Source organism: Leopardus geoffroyi, chromosome D1 (genome assembly GCF_018350155.1).
Source record: "Leopardus geoffroyi isolate Oge1 chromosome D1, O.geoffroyi_Oge1_pat1.0, whole genome shotgun sequence".
Classification (NCBI taxonomy): Eukaryota; Metazoa; Chordata; class Mammalia; order Carnivora; family Felidae; genus Leopardus; species Leopardus geoffroyi.
In genome coordinates this window covers 28,891,517-28,905,822 of record NC_059329.1, presented here as the reverse complement: position 1 = coordinate 28,905,822, position 14,306 = coordinate 28,891,517, and the positions used below count along the sequence as shown (strand labels likewise).

Genomic DNA, 14,306 nt, shown 5'->3' with positions numbered 1-14,306 from the left:
GGGTATTCCCTGAGAAAATAGGTAGCTCTCTATTCTTTAGGAGACTAGCAAAGAAGGAGGGGAAAATAAAATGAACACAGATGAAGGGGAGAAATGCCCCAGGCACAAGATTTGTTTTCTCTAAGATATTTTTAGTTGTACAAAAGAATCCAATAGCTATACTGAAGACCACACTAATCCAAATCTTGGAACATTCCAGATGTCTACAATCTACAACTTCTGGCAATGACCCATTGCCATGTACTCAACAAGAAGGATGTGGCATTGAGAGCAGCCTGAGAATCTGAGTACAGAGCTGGCACACAGATCCTTTTACCCAAATTCATTGTTGCAGCAGAGAGGGGTGAGGCAGGACAGCTTTGTCTCAGCAGGTGGAGCCTGGTTATAAAGTGTCCTTCTCCTGCTCCAGTGCAGTGACAGTCAGAAGTGATTTGTTTGTTTCTGGTCTGTTTCATTATCATTGGCTCTGGTGTGGGACAATGCCCCTTCTGTCAGTTGAGTATACCTACAGGTAAATACTAACTCCTTAGCAACCACTACCTGTTTTAAAAGTTCCTATTCCCTCTGAAAATAAAAAGCTAAGTGATCAGAATCACTTCTAAAAGCACATCCTGTAGCACTATCTGTCCTCACTCCAGTCCCTCATGCCTCCTCCTTTTCTCATTATTCTCATCTCCTAATGCTCTTAATTTGAGATCTGTGGATCTCCTCATGCCAGGGTTTAATAAACATAAGTTGAATCATAAATTGAACCTGAATTCTTCCACTGACTTCACTTTTACTTTCTATTTCTTTGTTTCATTTTCTTGTTGGCAGTGCCTCACCATGGCACTCTACATCACTAAGGTGAAGAACGCAACCCTGATTCTTTTTGTTGACAAAAGTATTTTTCCTCATCTGTCAAACAGCTTCCCCTGTAATTTATCTCCTTTCGTCTCCTTCCCACCTTGCAAGTCTACTGTAAGATGGGACATCTTACAGATGGGAAGGGATGCAGGGGATGGGTGTGGGAGAAAGATCAGGGACTGGGGTGGAAGGTGGGTAAAGCCTCAAGCTGCCTTCCTGCTAGGCTACCCTATGATCAGCACCGTCCTCAGTAAGAAAACAGTAGCATGTGCCACATGGATTCCACTGCACCACTTGGGTAGTCTCACTCCTGCCCAAAAGCTCAGTCTCAGTCTTAGAGAACCACCTCTGCTATGTTAGGGGACTCTGGTGAGTCACTTATGTTGGTGGGCCCTTGAGAAAAATTGTGGCTGTGCAAAGAGAAGCAAGAGATGAAGGACTTTTATAGGGGAAGGGCTTGAGGTGGAATAGGATTTACGGGGCTGGAGAGAAGAGCTTGAACGAGTTAATTAACCCCTATGACGTTACACTGAAGGAAACTCTTGTCTTTCAGTTTGCATCTGGGGATTGGGCTTGAATGATTCAAAATGCACCTGGCAGTTTTCAAAGCCTTTTTAATATGTGTTTTCAGGTGAAAGTTGGAACAACTGTAAGTTAGATAAGACAGATCAATTTTATTTTATAGAAGAGGAAATGGAGTCTCAATAATGTTTAGTGGCATGCTCAAGAGCACAGAACTACAAATGTCAGGCTCTGAACTCGATCCCAGTGGTATCCCACTCCCAGTCACTACTTATTGATTATCATGCATGCTGTACCCTGCCCATCTTCCTTTCTTGGAGAACCTCGCTTTGAACCAGCTGATGTATTTTAGGGAACACCTAAACCTTCATGAATATGGTGTTTGCTTCTATTGCTCATGGGCCATTGAAGCTATGCAGGTTGCTATGAAAACTGCTCAGTGGGCTGGACTGTTTTCCCACTGGTTCAGACTCATGCTGTCTATCTTTGGCCTGCACACAGATCTCTGGGCTTTCAGATGTTAATAGTGTTTATTTTCTTTTCCCCCTCCAGGCCCTTCTGGGGAAGTGTGGGCAAGGTGTGAGCAGAGAAAGGACAGCTTCCCTGGGAGCTCTCTCAGCTCCAGTGACCTCCTTAGCTTCCCCTGGCACCCTCTAAGCAACTCCACAGACAGGTAATGTGGGTGGGGGAGGAGAAGGGGGATACTGGCAGAAGGGGGGAAGGGCAAAAAACCATAAAGCAAGGGGAATACTGACCTTGCAACAAAGTTGAGCTTGTAGGCTCATTTAGTTCTAAATCGGGTGAGGGACGTACAGGAGAGAAAAATGAAAACAAACACATATATTATATACAGTAGCTATATATTTGTCATATATAGTTTGTATACTGCTATTCACACACGTTTCTGAGGGATGGATAAATAAAGGAAGACACAAAAATCAAAAGTGGACAAGATGCAGCATGAGAAGCACTAAGGTGCCTTATGCTTCCATCCTTGGATGCCACGGCTGGAAAGTGACGGAGTTGGCCGCTCATACATTTACAGTGCTGTGCTGAGCTGGGGAACTGACATGGTAGCAAAGGACCAAAGTCCCTTTCCAGATGAGATTTCTGTCCCACATCTTACCCCCATTGTCTCACTTCGGGAGACCAAGTTCAGGAATTTCTGGTCCCATGGCACCATAGCAGGAACAAGGTGGCCCCAAGAACCATGGTGATTCAGCTTATGGGGGCCCCTGCTATCCTTGCAGTCTTAGGGATCAGGAGCATGATCTTATGGGTTCATGATAAGAAGGACCACCCTGCTCCATTTTGCTTAAGTACCGTCGAAGATATGGCCACAATGGGACCTCCTAGCACGGCATTCCTCACTTCTCAACATTCAGGTCGCATGATGCACAACATGCAGGTTGTGCAAAAGTCGGTGGCAAAATTGTGATAATGTAGCTGGCTTTCTGTGATGCTATAGAAGAATGGACTGCATCACAAAGCTCATATATTCACATAACACAAATGCTACTTTCCCCTCACCCTAGTCTGCTTGATGGCTCTGGGCTGAGAGTCTGCTGATAATGGGAGATGACACAGAAAACTCTGCTATGTCTGTATTTGTCAAAAGGACTTATTGATGATGGGTGTCCATCAGGAGTTTGGGGGCTGCAATGTCTGGACTAGCCTCAGAGAGAGCTGACAGGGTGAAAACACCCATCTTGCACACTAATGCCATTTTACTCCACCTTGCACACTTGTGCAAGTATATAGTATATAGTATATAGTTACTAGTTTCATGGAACTATATTAGCCATGGAGCATTTCTGTGATGGGCTCCTCCTCACAAATGGTCTCTCAATTGAGGCTTAAAAAGTGCTTACTGTTAGATTAAATTTGGCAAATGTTCCATGCTTTTTCTCCCTCTTAGAGATTTAGCATGTAAAGAAAAGCTCTGAGGTCTCTGCATTAAAGAACATCCCTGCATACACCCCGTTCATCTCGGTTGACCCAGTCTTTCTAAACTTATATGAACACATAATTTCACTTTTTCTTTTATTTTTTAGAGAATCCTGGACTCCACAGAGCTGGCAATTGGAGGAATGTCCCAATGACACAGGGCAGATGCAGACAGAATGATGTTGGGGAGGCAGAGGTTCTAATTGCCACGCAGGGGTCAGCTGAGAAGAGCAGATTTATGGCACATGCTTCACTGCATTCCTTGCCACAGACTCCAGTTATTTCACTCTTAAAGCTTGTGCCTTCTCCCTGTTCTCATCTTCAGATGGCTTAAGGGGAAGAGTCCAGGGAATTAGACAGTAGTGATAAAGCCAATTGCAAAACCATGCCATGCATCCAAATCAGAAGAGCGAGGAGGTCAGAGGAGGAGGAATACTGTTCACAGGAATGAGGGGCACTGTGGGTGGGGGGCAGGCCTGGGGAGGGGTGGGAGGCACAGCTGGGAGAGCCTCAGATTTGCAAGGCCAGGGAAGGAGGGGTCCATTCCTTTATAATCCTGGCCCTTTTGTTCATGCAGACAGACACCTGCCAGAAAGCCAGAAAGGCCTGACAAATGTGAGGGGCAATTATGACTATCCCTGTGTGAGAGATGTCAGACAGATCAATCACTTTAATCCCATCTCTGTCCATTCTGACCTACCAGGTCTGGGATCAAGGGCAGTCTTCCCCTTCCCATCCCCCTTTGGATCAAGCTGGGCCTTGTTTTAAGTGCTGGACAGAAGGTGGGCCAAATGTGATTTGGAAGCCTAGATGGGACAATGGAGCAGCACAGGAGGGTTATTAGGGTAAGGCTGGATACACTGGGCTGTGGAGGGGGTGTGGTAGAGGCTGGGGGGTGAAGTGAGGTACTTGAAGCTATGGGATTATCTGGGAGTTCTCAGAATAAAAGGAATTTATGTTCTTGCCAATTACCTGCTAACTTACTCCCTTTCCCTCCCCATCATATTCAAGAGTGCCTGCTACCATGGGAGACTAAGGGAATGGATTTGAAAAATTCCAAGCTACCTGACTTGTGGGGATATGAAGGGATCTTCCCCAGAAAGCAACCAGATATTAACCATATGGCCTGTAGTACGAATCTGCATCTGCTAAGTGATGAAAGCCATCACCGGATGCTTGGAGTCCTGCCTGATGACACACACCTAGACAGCCAGGCTCACTTGTATGTAGTTGCTTGAGACATCGCAGGTCTACAAGGGAGTTTGTTTGCTTTCTTCATTTGATTCTGGCACAAGTATAGTTGCCAGAGAGGTAATGAAGGCATAGAAATTTTCTGTGCATATATTACTCCCCCCCCCCCAAATAAATAGTTGTTTAATGAATTAATGCATGAATGACTATGTGGCTTCTGTTAGGATGGTGGCTTTGTTGGACAAATATATCTCAATCCAGTCAGACAATACCCTTTGACATAAATGAAGAGCTAGGGAAATCCCCCATTTTCTATTAATTCTCCCTCTGAAGCTAATATCATTCAGGATCCCGAGCCCTATGATTCCACTTCTAGTTTTATTTTTATTTTTTAAATATGAAATTTATTGTCAAATTGGTTTCCATACAACACCCAGTGCTCATCCCAACAGGTGCCCTCCTCAATACCCATCTTTTATAAACAGAATCCAGTTTCTCCTATGTCCCAACAACCCGGAAAAGGCTCAGCAATGGTAATGTTTTACACTGCTCTAGGGAACAAAGTATGAAAATAGCAAATGTTCCTCTTTGAGCGCTTTGCTATCACACCCAGTTGGAACCCTGATACCTCAGTTAGCTGAGGAGACCTTAAAGAGAAGAAAATTAAATGTCGCTTCAGCATCCCAACATCGTTTCTTCCCACTTCAGGGTTTTTCCATTTCAGAATAAAATGTGAACATTCTTTCTCATTTTCCTCTGCTACTAGGACCCATTTTCGTCCATGCAGTCATTTCTCTCTCTCTCTTTCTCTCTCTCTGTCTCCAACTCCCCCTCCTCTCTCTTTTCCATTCAACCCTGCCCAGCTGTTCCTGATTCTCTTCCACTTGCCGCCCTACCCCGGCCGTTCCTTCCAATTCCTCCTGTGCCACGCGACCCTTTCCTGCTCCTACTGCCCAACTCAGGGCTCAGTCTTACCAAATAGTGTGATGCTGGCATTGGTATGGCCCAACTTATTGGAGGCCACACAGGTGTAGTTCCCATAGTCATGTTCAGACACATTGAAGAAGATGAGTTTTGAGAGAAAAGGTCTGTTTTCCACTTTGACTCCCTTCTTTCCTTCAACCAGTCTGAGACAAACAAGAGAGACAAAAAAGAAGAAAAAAGGAGATGGTTATATTTTTCTCATAGGAGAAAGACTCTGGAATTAATGATCTTTTTATTGTCCATTTTCTGATGTTAGGAGGACTATTTTTCCCCCACTCAGCTATACAAGTTAACACACAATGATGCATACAATTGTATTTCTCTATTTTTACACAGGTGTCTGGAGACTCTCTTGGCACTACACAGATATTCACCAAATTCTCTGAAGGCAGGTGCCTTCAACAACTCTAATGTGCCAGCTGTGAGACATTCAGACAGTATTATTCACCCAGTAGGTGCTCCAAGTGTGAACCTAATCGATGTTGATTATGGTGTTAATGAAGAAGATGATGATGGCAACCATAAAAATAAAAATAAAAAAATCTCAGTCTTCAAAGAGAAGAACCTAAGGAGTTTGAAAGAACATGTTTTCGAGCACCTGGGTAATAAATTTTCTCTTATCAGCTTGAGGCATTCTATAGATAATATCTTATTTTTGGTTATAAGAATCAGGGATCATTTTTAAGCAGGGTACTCTGAAGGGCTTGAGAGACCAGTCTTCCCAGAGTATTATAGCAACTCATTCTGGGAAGGATTATGGATTCCTAAGAATATGACCCTATAGACTGGGCAGTTTCCCTGAGCAATCCATGATGGCAGCCCCATATGCCACAAGGGTTCCCATTGGTGGTAGGGGCTACTAAAGAAAGGCCACAGAGAGTTAATAGGGGAAAACAGATATACCTAGTAGAACCATGGATACCACTACTGGACAGATGGTGAGGATAGGAGAATACTGCTCAGGGGTCAGTGGGGACACATACTCCATCTCAGGACACTGTTGACAAAAATTCCTACTACCAATGCATGTCTACATAGAAATTATGAGACTAACTCTCTTCCTTTTTAGAACTTTGGAACATCCCATTTCAGAGAATGGGCTTTAAGCCAACCTTTTACATTCCCTGAAATAAAATGGTCTTCCTTGCCCAGAAGCTGAGTCTATGCTATGGGAAAGATAAAATGCTAGTGGGGAAAAAATCCTGAATGGAGGATCTCAGCAAACATGGTTTTAGGCCTGGTTGGGGCAGGATGTGTAGAAGAAATGTCAGGGTAGATACATAATGGAACAGGCACAGGGGACAGGAATTGGGGCAAATGGCTGGTTTCAGAGTCATCACACTGAGAAAGATAATATTCAAGGCAGAATAGAAAGGGAAGCCCAGCAAGACAATGATGAGAAAGTGCTCCATAAACTATAAAATGTTATTCAATATACTATATTTCTGTGGAGTTAGACATCGAGAACTCCTGCCTATCCCTGGGTCCCAGCATGTTTTTGGCATAGAGGACAGCTGCTTTGTCATCATCTGAGGGGGTTGTCTCTGTAGGACCACGGGACGATTCTCTCCACCATCTCTACCATGATCAGAAGAGAAAGCCAGGTTCTGGCTTCAGTTCTCATGCAACATCTGTCTCCAGGGAAGTCAGAAGGTTGCATGAAGGAACTTGCTTGCTTTTCATTATGTAGATTTTCCTCTGAGAGCCTTTCTCTCTCCTAAGCTAGGGGCAGTGAACTGGCCTGAGTCCATGGACTTCATTAAAATGTGAGCACTGTAGGAACGGAATGAGTCATCCGGCTGTGCTGCCAGACGCCACTGTTATATTTCCAGCTTGTTATGTAGATATTGATCCTCTAGGAGGTGCTGTCCAAAGAAGGCTCTACAGCCACCCACCAGGAGGTTTTCAGAGAGCCCGTCAAGTGTATTGATCCCATTTGCCATTTTGACACTATTCCTGGGCTGGGGAGGAAGCCTTCACATCAGAACCAAGCTGTGAATTAGATTTCAGCTCTGCAGTGGGGAGAGACACTTACCCGAAGCAGGTTACTACTTGACAGCTCTGAAATGTCTTTAGTTAAAAGCAGGGTAGGGTGGCGAGCCATTCTTTGCAGCACTTTGCAGCTTCTAGGGTGACAGACTTGCCTTTTCTCTGTGTGGTCACACTTTTCCCCCATCCCAAACTGCTCCCAGGCTTTGTGTTTTGTTTTGTTTTGTTTTGTTTTTTAATGAACCTGAGGCTTTTCATTGGCTCATGCCCCCATGGATGGGTGGCTCTTATTACACACAGCATCCTATTTCCTCTCCTTTCATTGATGATACATGCAGTGGCATGCCATTCAGTAGTGCTAGTGTGTGGACAAAGAGACTTCTACCCAAATTTTGAGAAAGCCGCCTGTCCCCATCATATTGACTCCTTTGATTTGCCTCAGAAGTCCACTCATCTCATGGAATAGGAGCTAGGGTAGAGCTGTTCTTTCCCCAGGGATATCCGACTAGAGGAGGTTGCCTGCTAGCCTCAGGGGCACAGGAAGGACTGGCATGGACAAGGATCTCAGAGCCAGAGATGTTCAGGCTGAGCTGGGTGTCAGGAAGGCAGACAACTCCACTCAGTAGGAGAACACTGGAAATACATAAATGCAGAGCACATAGAAAACTGACCAGAATCAATTAAAGGGGAAAAAGGAGCCCCATGAGAAGAGCTTGGACAGAGGAGGAATCAAGCCTGCCTGAGCCAGGGTTTTCTGAAGCCCCCCTCCCCACCCCAGTGACATAATTGGGCTTTCTCCTCCTGGGTTAATAACGCATAGACAGCAGCACCTCTGGTGACAAAGTGTGTAAAGCAGACTTTCCTTTTTTGGCCATTTTTGCCTATGGTCTGCTCTAATTTTCTCCACATATTATAAGATCTTACCTTCCCCTATGTTTCTTTTTAATGTTTATTTATTTATTTTTGAGAGAGCACAAGTGGGAAAGAAGCAGAGAGAGAGAGGGAGACACAGAATCTGAAAAAGGCTCCAGGCTCCAAGCTGTCAGCACAGAGCCCAATGTAGGGCTTGAACCCACAAACCATGAGATCATGACCTGAACCGAAATCTTGGATGCTTAACCGATTGAGCCAACCCAGGTGACCCTCCCCTACATTTTTTTTGAATTTTTCTTTCATAAAGTATCTAAAAAAGATGCTTCTGATTAGTTTGTGGGAAGATCTGGACAACTGAAGGTTCAGGAACTGCGTGTTCAGCTCCATGGATTTTACTATTGGTTTTTGTTTTTGTTTTTGTTTTTGTTTTTGTTTTTTCCTGATACTAAGATTATTATAGGAAAGGGGAGGGACAAATGAAGCAGGACTTGCAATAAAGCTATTTATTGGGAAATGCTACTCCCTTATGCCTGATTCCGGATTCTTAGAAGAAGGGAGAAGCCAGCTATTTCTTCTTATCTCTTCATGTGTTTTTTTTTTTTTTTTTTTCCTTTCTGCCTTCATTCTTTTCATCTATAAAGACCTCATAGAGAAAGAAACACTGAAGGTGTTCTAAGTAGTACGGACAACAGCTGGGTCACTCCTGGCCTGGAACTGCTCAGTGTTCTCACAATTACCATCTTTGCTGTTTTTCTTACTAGCTTCTCAGTCTCTGTAAAGCCTTCCTTCTCCACCCCATACACACCTTGGACTTTTTTTTGCATCATCCTGTCCCCATTTTTTATTAGTGTTTTGAACATGGACAGCTCTTGCACATTTATTTGTTGTTCATCCACCTTAAAATAGCTCTTTGATAACAGTAATTGTCATGTTGCCTGGCTGTTCTGAGCTGCTGAACCCTGTGCTAACTTGCCATTTGATAACTCCTCACAATGACAATCTTCAGTGAATCACAACAAAAATCCCGATGAGGGCTGCAACAATGGGAGGGAAGGGAATAGTCTCCTTTCTTTTCTTTTACCTTGAAGGAACAACTTGGGCACAAAGGGAGGGCAAACCGGGTCATAGACTCCTCTCTACACCACCACCTATGGTGTCTGGAAGTGAACTGGAGACCTGCTAACTTCTTGGCCACTCCCAGAGCCCCGTGAATATTCCAGGCTTCTTAATGCAAACCTGAGAATGTGTTAAAAATAGGTTCAGGCAGAATGCGTTATTTTCTTGCCCTATTAAAAAAAAGAAAGAAAAGAAAGAAAAGACGAAAAGAAAAGACAGAAAAGAAAAGAAAAGAAAGAAAAGGAAAGGAAAGGGAAAAGAAAAAAAAGAAAAGAAAAGAAAAGAAAAGAAAAGAAAGAAAAGAAAAGAACACAGGCCTTACAAGGCTTCTGGTGGCCTTTCTTTGAGGTTTTGCTTTCCTAAAAAAATGTTTTCTTTCAGGCCCGTTGATTGGCGAGTGCTAACTCTGTATGGAAATGTTAAAAACTTATCTGAAAATCATTAATATTCAGAATATATGCTCCCTTCTTGATAGCTAGCTGGAACTAGAAGAAGATTTTTCAGAAATTCATTTGTAACAATATGGAGTCAGGAACCTGGAAAAACTTTCTTCCCCTTGGGGGCAGGTAAGAGACGGAAGGGGTCTTTACCTTTTGTCATCCTTGTACCACTGGAATTCTGCTGAGGGAACTGCTGAGGCCTCACACTGCAGAGTCCCCTTCTGTCCCACGGGGACGCCTGTCCCCTTAGCTTCTGAAATGTATGGTGGATCTGCAGAGAGAAGATGTCCCGGAGCATTTTACAATGCATCCTAAAATGAGGCAGGCCGCCTCATTCACTGGCTTTGTTTTTTCCTCCCTGTTCTACCTCTGCTTGCTTGAGCTGACAAATTGATACACAAATTGAGCCTGAAAGTGAAACCACTCAACACCTTGCTAAGGAAAAGCGTGTCTTCCGAGCATGTATTGCTTCTGTTTCCCTCTGTGCAGAGGTGGAAAGCCCAGGTATTCAGGCATATTTCCTGTTTAAACTTTTTAACTTTCATAGGAGAATGGGAGCCCATCAACCCTACACTCCTTTAATCAGCTTTATAGAATTTCTGCACACCGGGTTCTTGCCAGAGTATATAACCTCGAACTATTCAATTCCCATCAAAAGCTCAGTTTCAAGAAATAATATTCATGGAGAATTGCCTGAAGGGTAGACAGATCAGTCATTCTTCCAGGTATTCTAAAATGGATCCCTGAATCAAGCCAGACCAAACTAGACCTATAAACTTGGCCTGCGTTCATTTGAAGTCTTTACCTAACTACCCTTGGCAATTCCAACAGCTTGCATTGAAGTACATTATGAAAAAAAGGCATAATAAACTTGGCATTCTATTTATTGCAGAAATACCGTGTGTGATGTTGTTGACTATATCTCAAAGTGATCTATTTGTGGAGACACTAAAGAGAAAGTTCTCTTGGGTTTCAGTACCAGAAAAAAACAGTGTTTCTCCCAGGCAACTGGTTTGCTTTCATCTTATGGACATAAACCTTAAAACAGATAATGTTCTCCCTCTTTGATTTCACAACTCAAAGCCAAATTCTGCACCTGCATCTACCCACCTTGTGGTATATCATTTCTGTGCTGATTTACCCTTTATTTTCCTAAATTGGTTTGCCTTTGCTCATATCCCCTTACTCTTCAGGTCAATTTTTATTACCTGCAAGTCATTTTAAGTTCCTTTAAAAAATCGGTGATGAAATTTTTGGTATAAAAAATGGTAGCATTATTATACCTATTTCCTTGCTTCTTAAAGTGCCACATATTAATTAGGTTCAAATTGTAAGAGAAAGCAAAATATTAAAGAATGAGTAATCACCAAGGCACAATATTCTCCCTGCACTTCCATTTCACCCAAGTTTTGAAAAGGAAAGGCTTCTTGTCTGGTGGTTTAGTTCTTGGGTTCTATACTGTTATAAGACTTCTTAAAATGAGCAAAGCAGAGAAACCTTTAAAAATGTCTTAGAGAAAATCAATGTATACTCTGAGGAATCAAGAGGGGAGAGGGTGGGAGAGAGGTGGGGAAGTTGAGTAGAGTCAATGTCAGAGAGAATCTGGGTGGTTGATAAGAAAGAATGAGGGTACTAGAGCAGTGGCTTCCAAATGTTTTGGATTCTGTACCTCTACTAGTCAAAACAGGTTTTGAGATGCACCCTCTAATATGTGTATGCTTATCTATATTTAAATTATGAATGTGTACTTTGTACATCAACATATATACATCACAAAATGTATGAGGCCATGTAAATGTACCATAAATTTATCATAAATTTCCTTCATATACACAGGTTTGCTCCCCACTATGGATATGGCTGGTCTAGAGAGTGAGGAGCTTGGGAACATAAGGAGTAAAGTATGGGAAAAATTGGGATTCAAAGACATATTTCTATCAATTTTGCATTGAAATCCATTTGATGATCTTCTAAGAGTACAAGTCATGTTTGGGATTATATTAAGTTATTTTCAGCTACAATTATTTTTAAAACTAGAATTTCGACTTCTTTCTCTTAAAAGCAGGGAATGGACGATGATATGGCATTATTTCCCATCCTGAGTGAGCAGCTGGCTATATGATCCAGCTCTTTGTTGTGGCCATGCCAACAGCCAGACTCACACACATGCAGGGTGAGGGTTCCTGAGACCACTTACAGTTCACGGTGACCTTGACTCTCCGGACCACTGGTGCAGCCACATCATTCGAGGCACTGCACTCATAGTCCCCCGACTGCTCCCGTGTGATGCCCTGGATTTCCAGGTATTCGTCTTCACTCACAAAGCCCACAGCTGCAGGAGAGGTTGTGGTGAGAAAACACACACATACACACACACACACACACACACACACACCCCAAAGGTATAAACTTATAAAACAAGGTATAAAATGGTTATGTCTTCAGAGAATTGTGCCATTTCCAAGTTCAGATTCTTGGGAACAATGTCTATTCTCTTTCCCTCACTCATGGCCCCCCACTATTGCTTCCTTCATCAACTTCTCTTAGTTCCCCAGTGGACCAGCTGAAATGTTTGTGTTCCTATTTAGACTAAACACCGAGCCTAGAGAATTAGTGGTCCTCGATAAGTGATTAATAATTTTGACATTTACACTGACCGAATATTACCAAGCAATGTGGCTCTGGGATCTGAGTTAGGCACCTCAGGTGAATATTAACTCTTTCTGATTTCAAGGTATCACTGAGGTTGAACTTTGAAGTGTAGAGCTGAACACTGAATCCCAGACCATGAGTCAATTAAAAATACCACACTAGTTGTCACACACACACACACACACACGCACGCGCGCGCACACACACACACACACACACACACACACACACACACATAGACATGACACAAAAGGCAGTGGAGACACTAATAAAATGAATTTAAATTCCTGTTTTTAAATTTAGACTTCAATAAGATCAGCAAAGATCAGTTTTCTAAACTTGGACCTGCTGGAGCTTTTGTGTAGAAGATTCTAAAGGCAAACCAACAACAAGGACTCCATACTCTAACCACAAATATGGAAGAAAGTCAAGACCAAGAAGACATGGCTGCAAATCTTGCTGTCTTGTCACTACCCTGACACTCAGTTTCTCTATTGAGAAATTATAAATAACAATACCAACCCACTACCTACTGGCTTCCTACCTAAACACTAGACATGAGCACTGGCAATGGAAAGACCATAAAGTTAAAACCTAGAAGACTGATTTCACAGTTCTCTCCCATAGTCACCTTGAACTTCAGCCTACTTGTGGAAAGGCAATGGAGAAAAAAAAAGGAACTGCTTATATCCCACCATTATCCTGCCTTATCTGTTAAGTAAAGATAATTAACATGATGATATATTTTATCATGTAAACTGGGATACTTTTAAGAGTAAAAGTGGTGCTATTAATAGTTACTATAGAGGAATAAGCATAAATTGATATTATCCCTGGCAACTGAGAGACATTTCCCAGGCAGGTTATGCATATAGTCCTATTACCTCACAGGGTTGTTTGGAATAACATGAATGTGTATATATATATATATATATATATATATATATATATGAAAGCATTCTGAAAATTCTCACATGCTGTATACCTGTTCCTTTAGGTAGTAAGCCTATAATCCTCTGGGAGGCACAGATTCAGGTGGAGTGAAACTATTTTACCGTGAGTGGTCCACATCAGTGGAAAGGAAACAAAGGAGCATTTCTCTCCAGGTGAAAAAAAAAAACCTGCATAATGCCACATGGATCTGCTGATCCAAAGCATGAAAAATGACACTAGAAACTATTATAATACAAAGAATGATCCATGTGGTATGTAAGTTACCATTGTATTTGTTCTGTGACGTTGTTACATTGTTTTGTCAAGATAACAGTAATAACAATGACAGCAATAAGAAAATGACTTCCTTGCAAAGAGGGGCCACTGCCTGCCCAACACTGCCACCACTGCTTGGTCATAAGAAGTCTGTGTCACCGTTGAGTAACAAGTACAAGTGCACTCTTCTTCATGCCATATGTGTAGAAACTCTAGATGCATAGAAAATCTCTTGCCTCTACTCCCGACTAGAGAGCAAAAAAACAGTCTATTATCTATTACCGCAAGCAACCAAGAATTATTAATTCACAAGAAGAACCAGGAACACATTAATAAGTAAGACACAGCACCAAAAAGTCCAGGCTATGGAGACGACAATCAATATTAACCCATAGAGACTCACAGTCCAAATCATTAAGAAATTTCTAATTATTAATGGTAGCTGTTTTTTAAGTTTACTTATTTATTTTGAGAGAGAGAGAGCATGAGCAGGGGAGGGAAAGAGAGAGAGGGAGAGACAAAATCCCAAGGAGGCTC

General features: G+C 42.5%; 1 protein-coding gene and 1 long non-coding RNA gene across 9 annotated transcripts in view; one reads left to right on the top strand and one right to left on the bottom strand.

Annotated features, from left to right (window-relative positions):
- NTM (neurotrimin) overlaps positions 1 to 14,306 on the bottom strand; it is a 948,891-nt gene that overhangs the window by 14,643 nt on the left and 919,942 nt on the right. For 6 of the 8 annotated variants that reach the window (XM_045483496.1, XM_045483497.1, XM_045483502.1 and 3 more), the window contains 4 exons: positions 12,106 to 12,240; positions 10,059 to 10,179; positions 5,482 to 5,633; positions 2,124 to 2,159 (listed from right to left, as the gene is read on the bottom strand). In XM_045483496.1, coding sequence (XP_045339452.1) covers positions 2,124 to 2,159; positions 5,482 to 5,633; positions 10,059 to 10,179; positions 12,106 to 12,240 — 444 coding nt within the window. The remainder of the gene's footprint in view (positions 1 to 2,123; positions 2,160 to 5,481; positions 5,634 to 10,058; positions 10,180 to 12,105; positions 12,241 to 14,306) is intronic. The other 2 variants (XM_045483499.1, XM_045483501.1) reach the window with 1 other exon arrangement.
- On the top strand, positions 305 to 6,119 carry LOC123600955. The gene is made up of 3 exons (XR_006713899.1): positions 305 to 2,041; positions 4,019 to 4,160; positions 5,827 to 6,119. It is a non-coding gene; the product is annotated as an uncharacterized LOC123600955 (long non-coding RNA).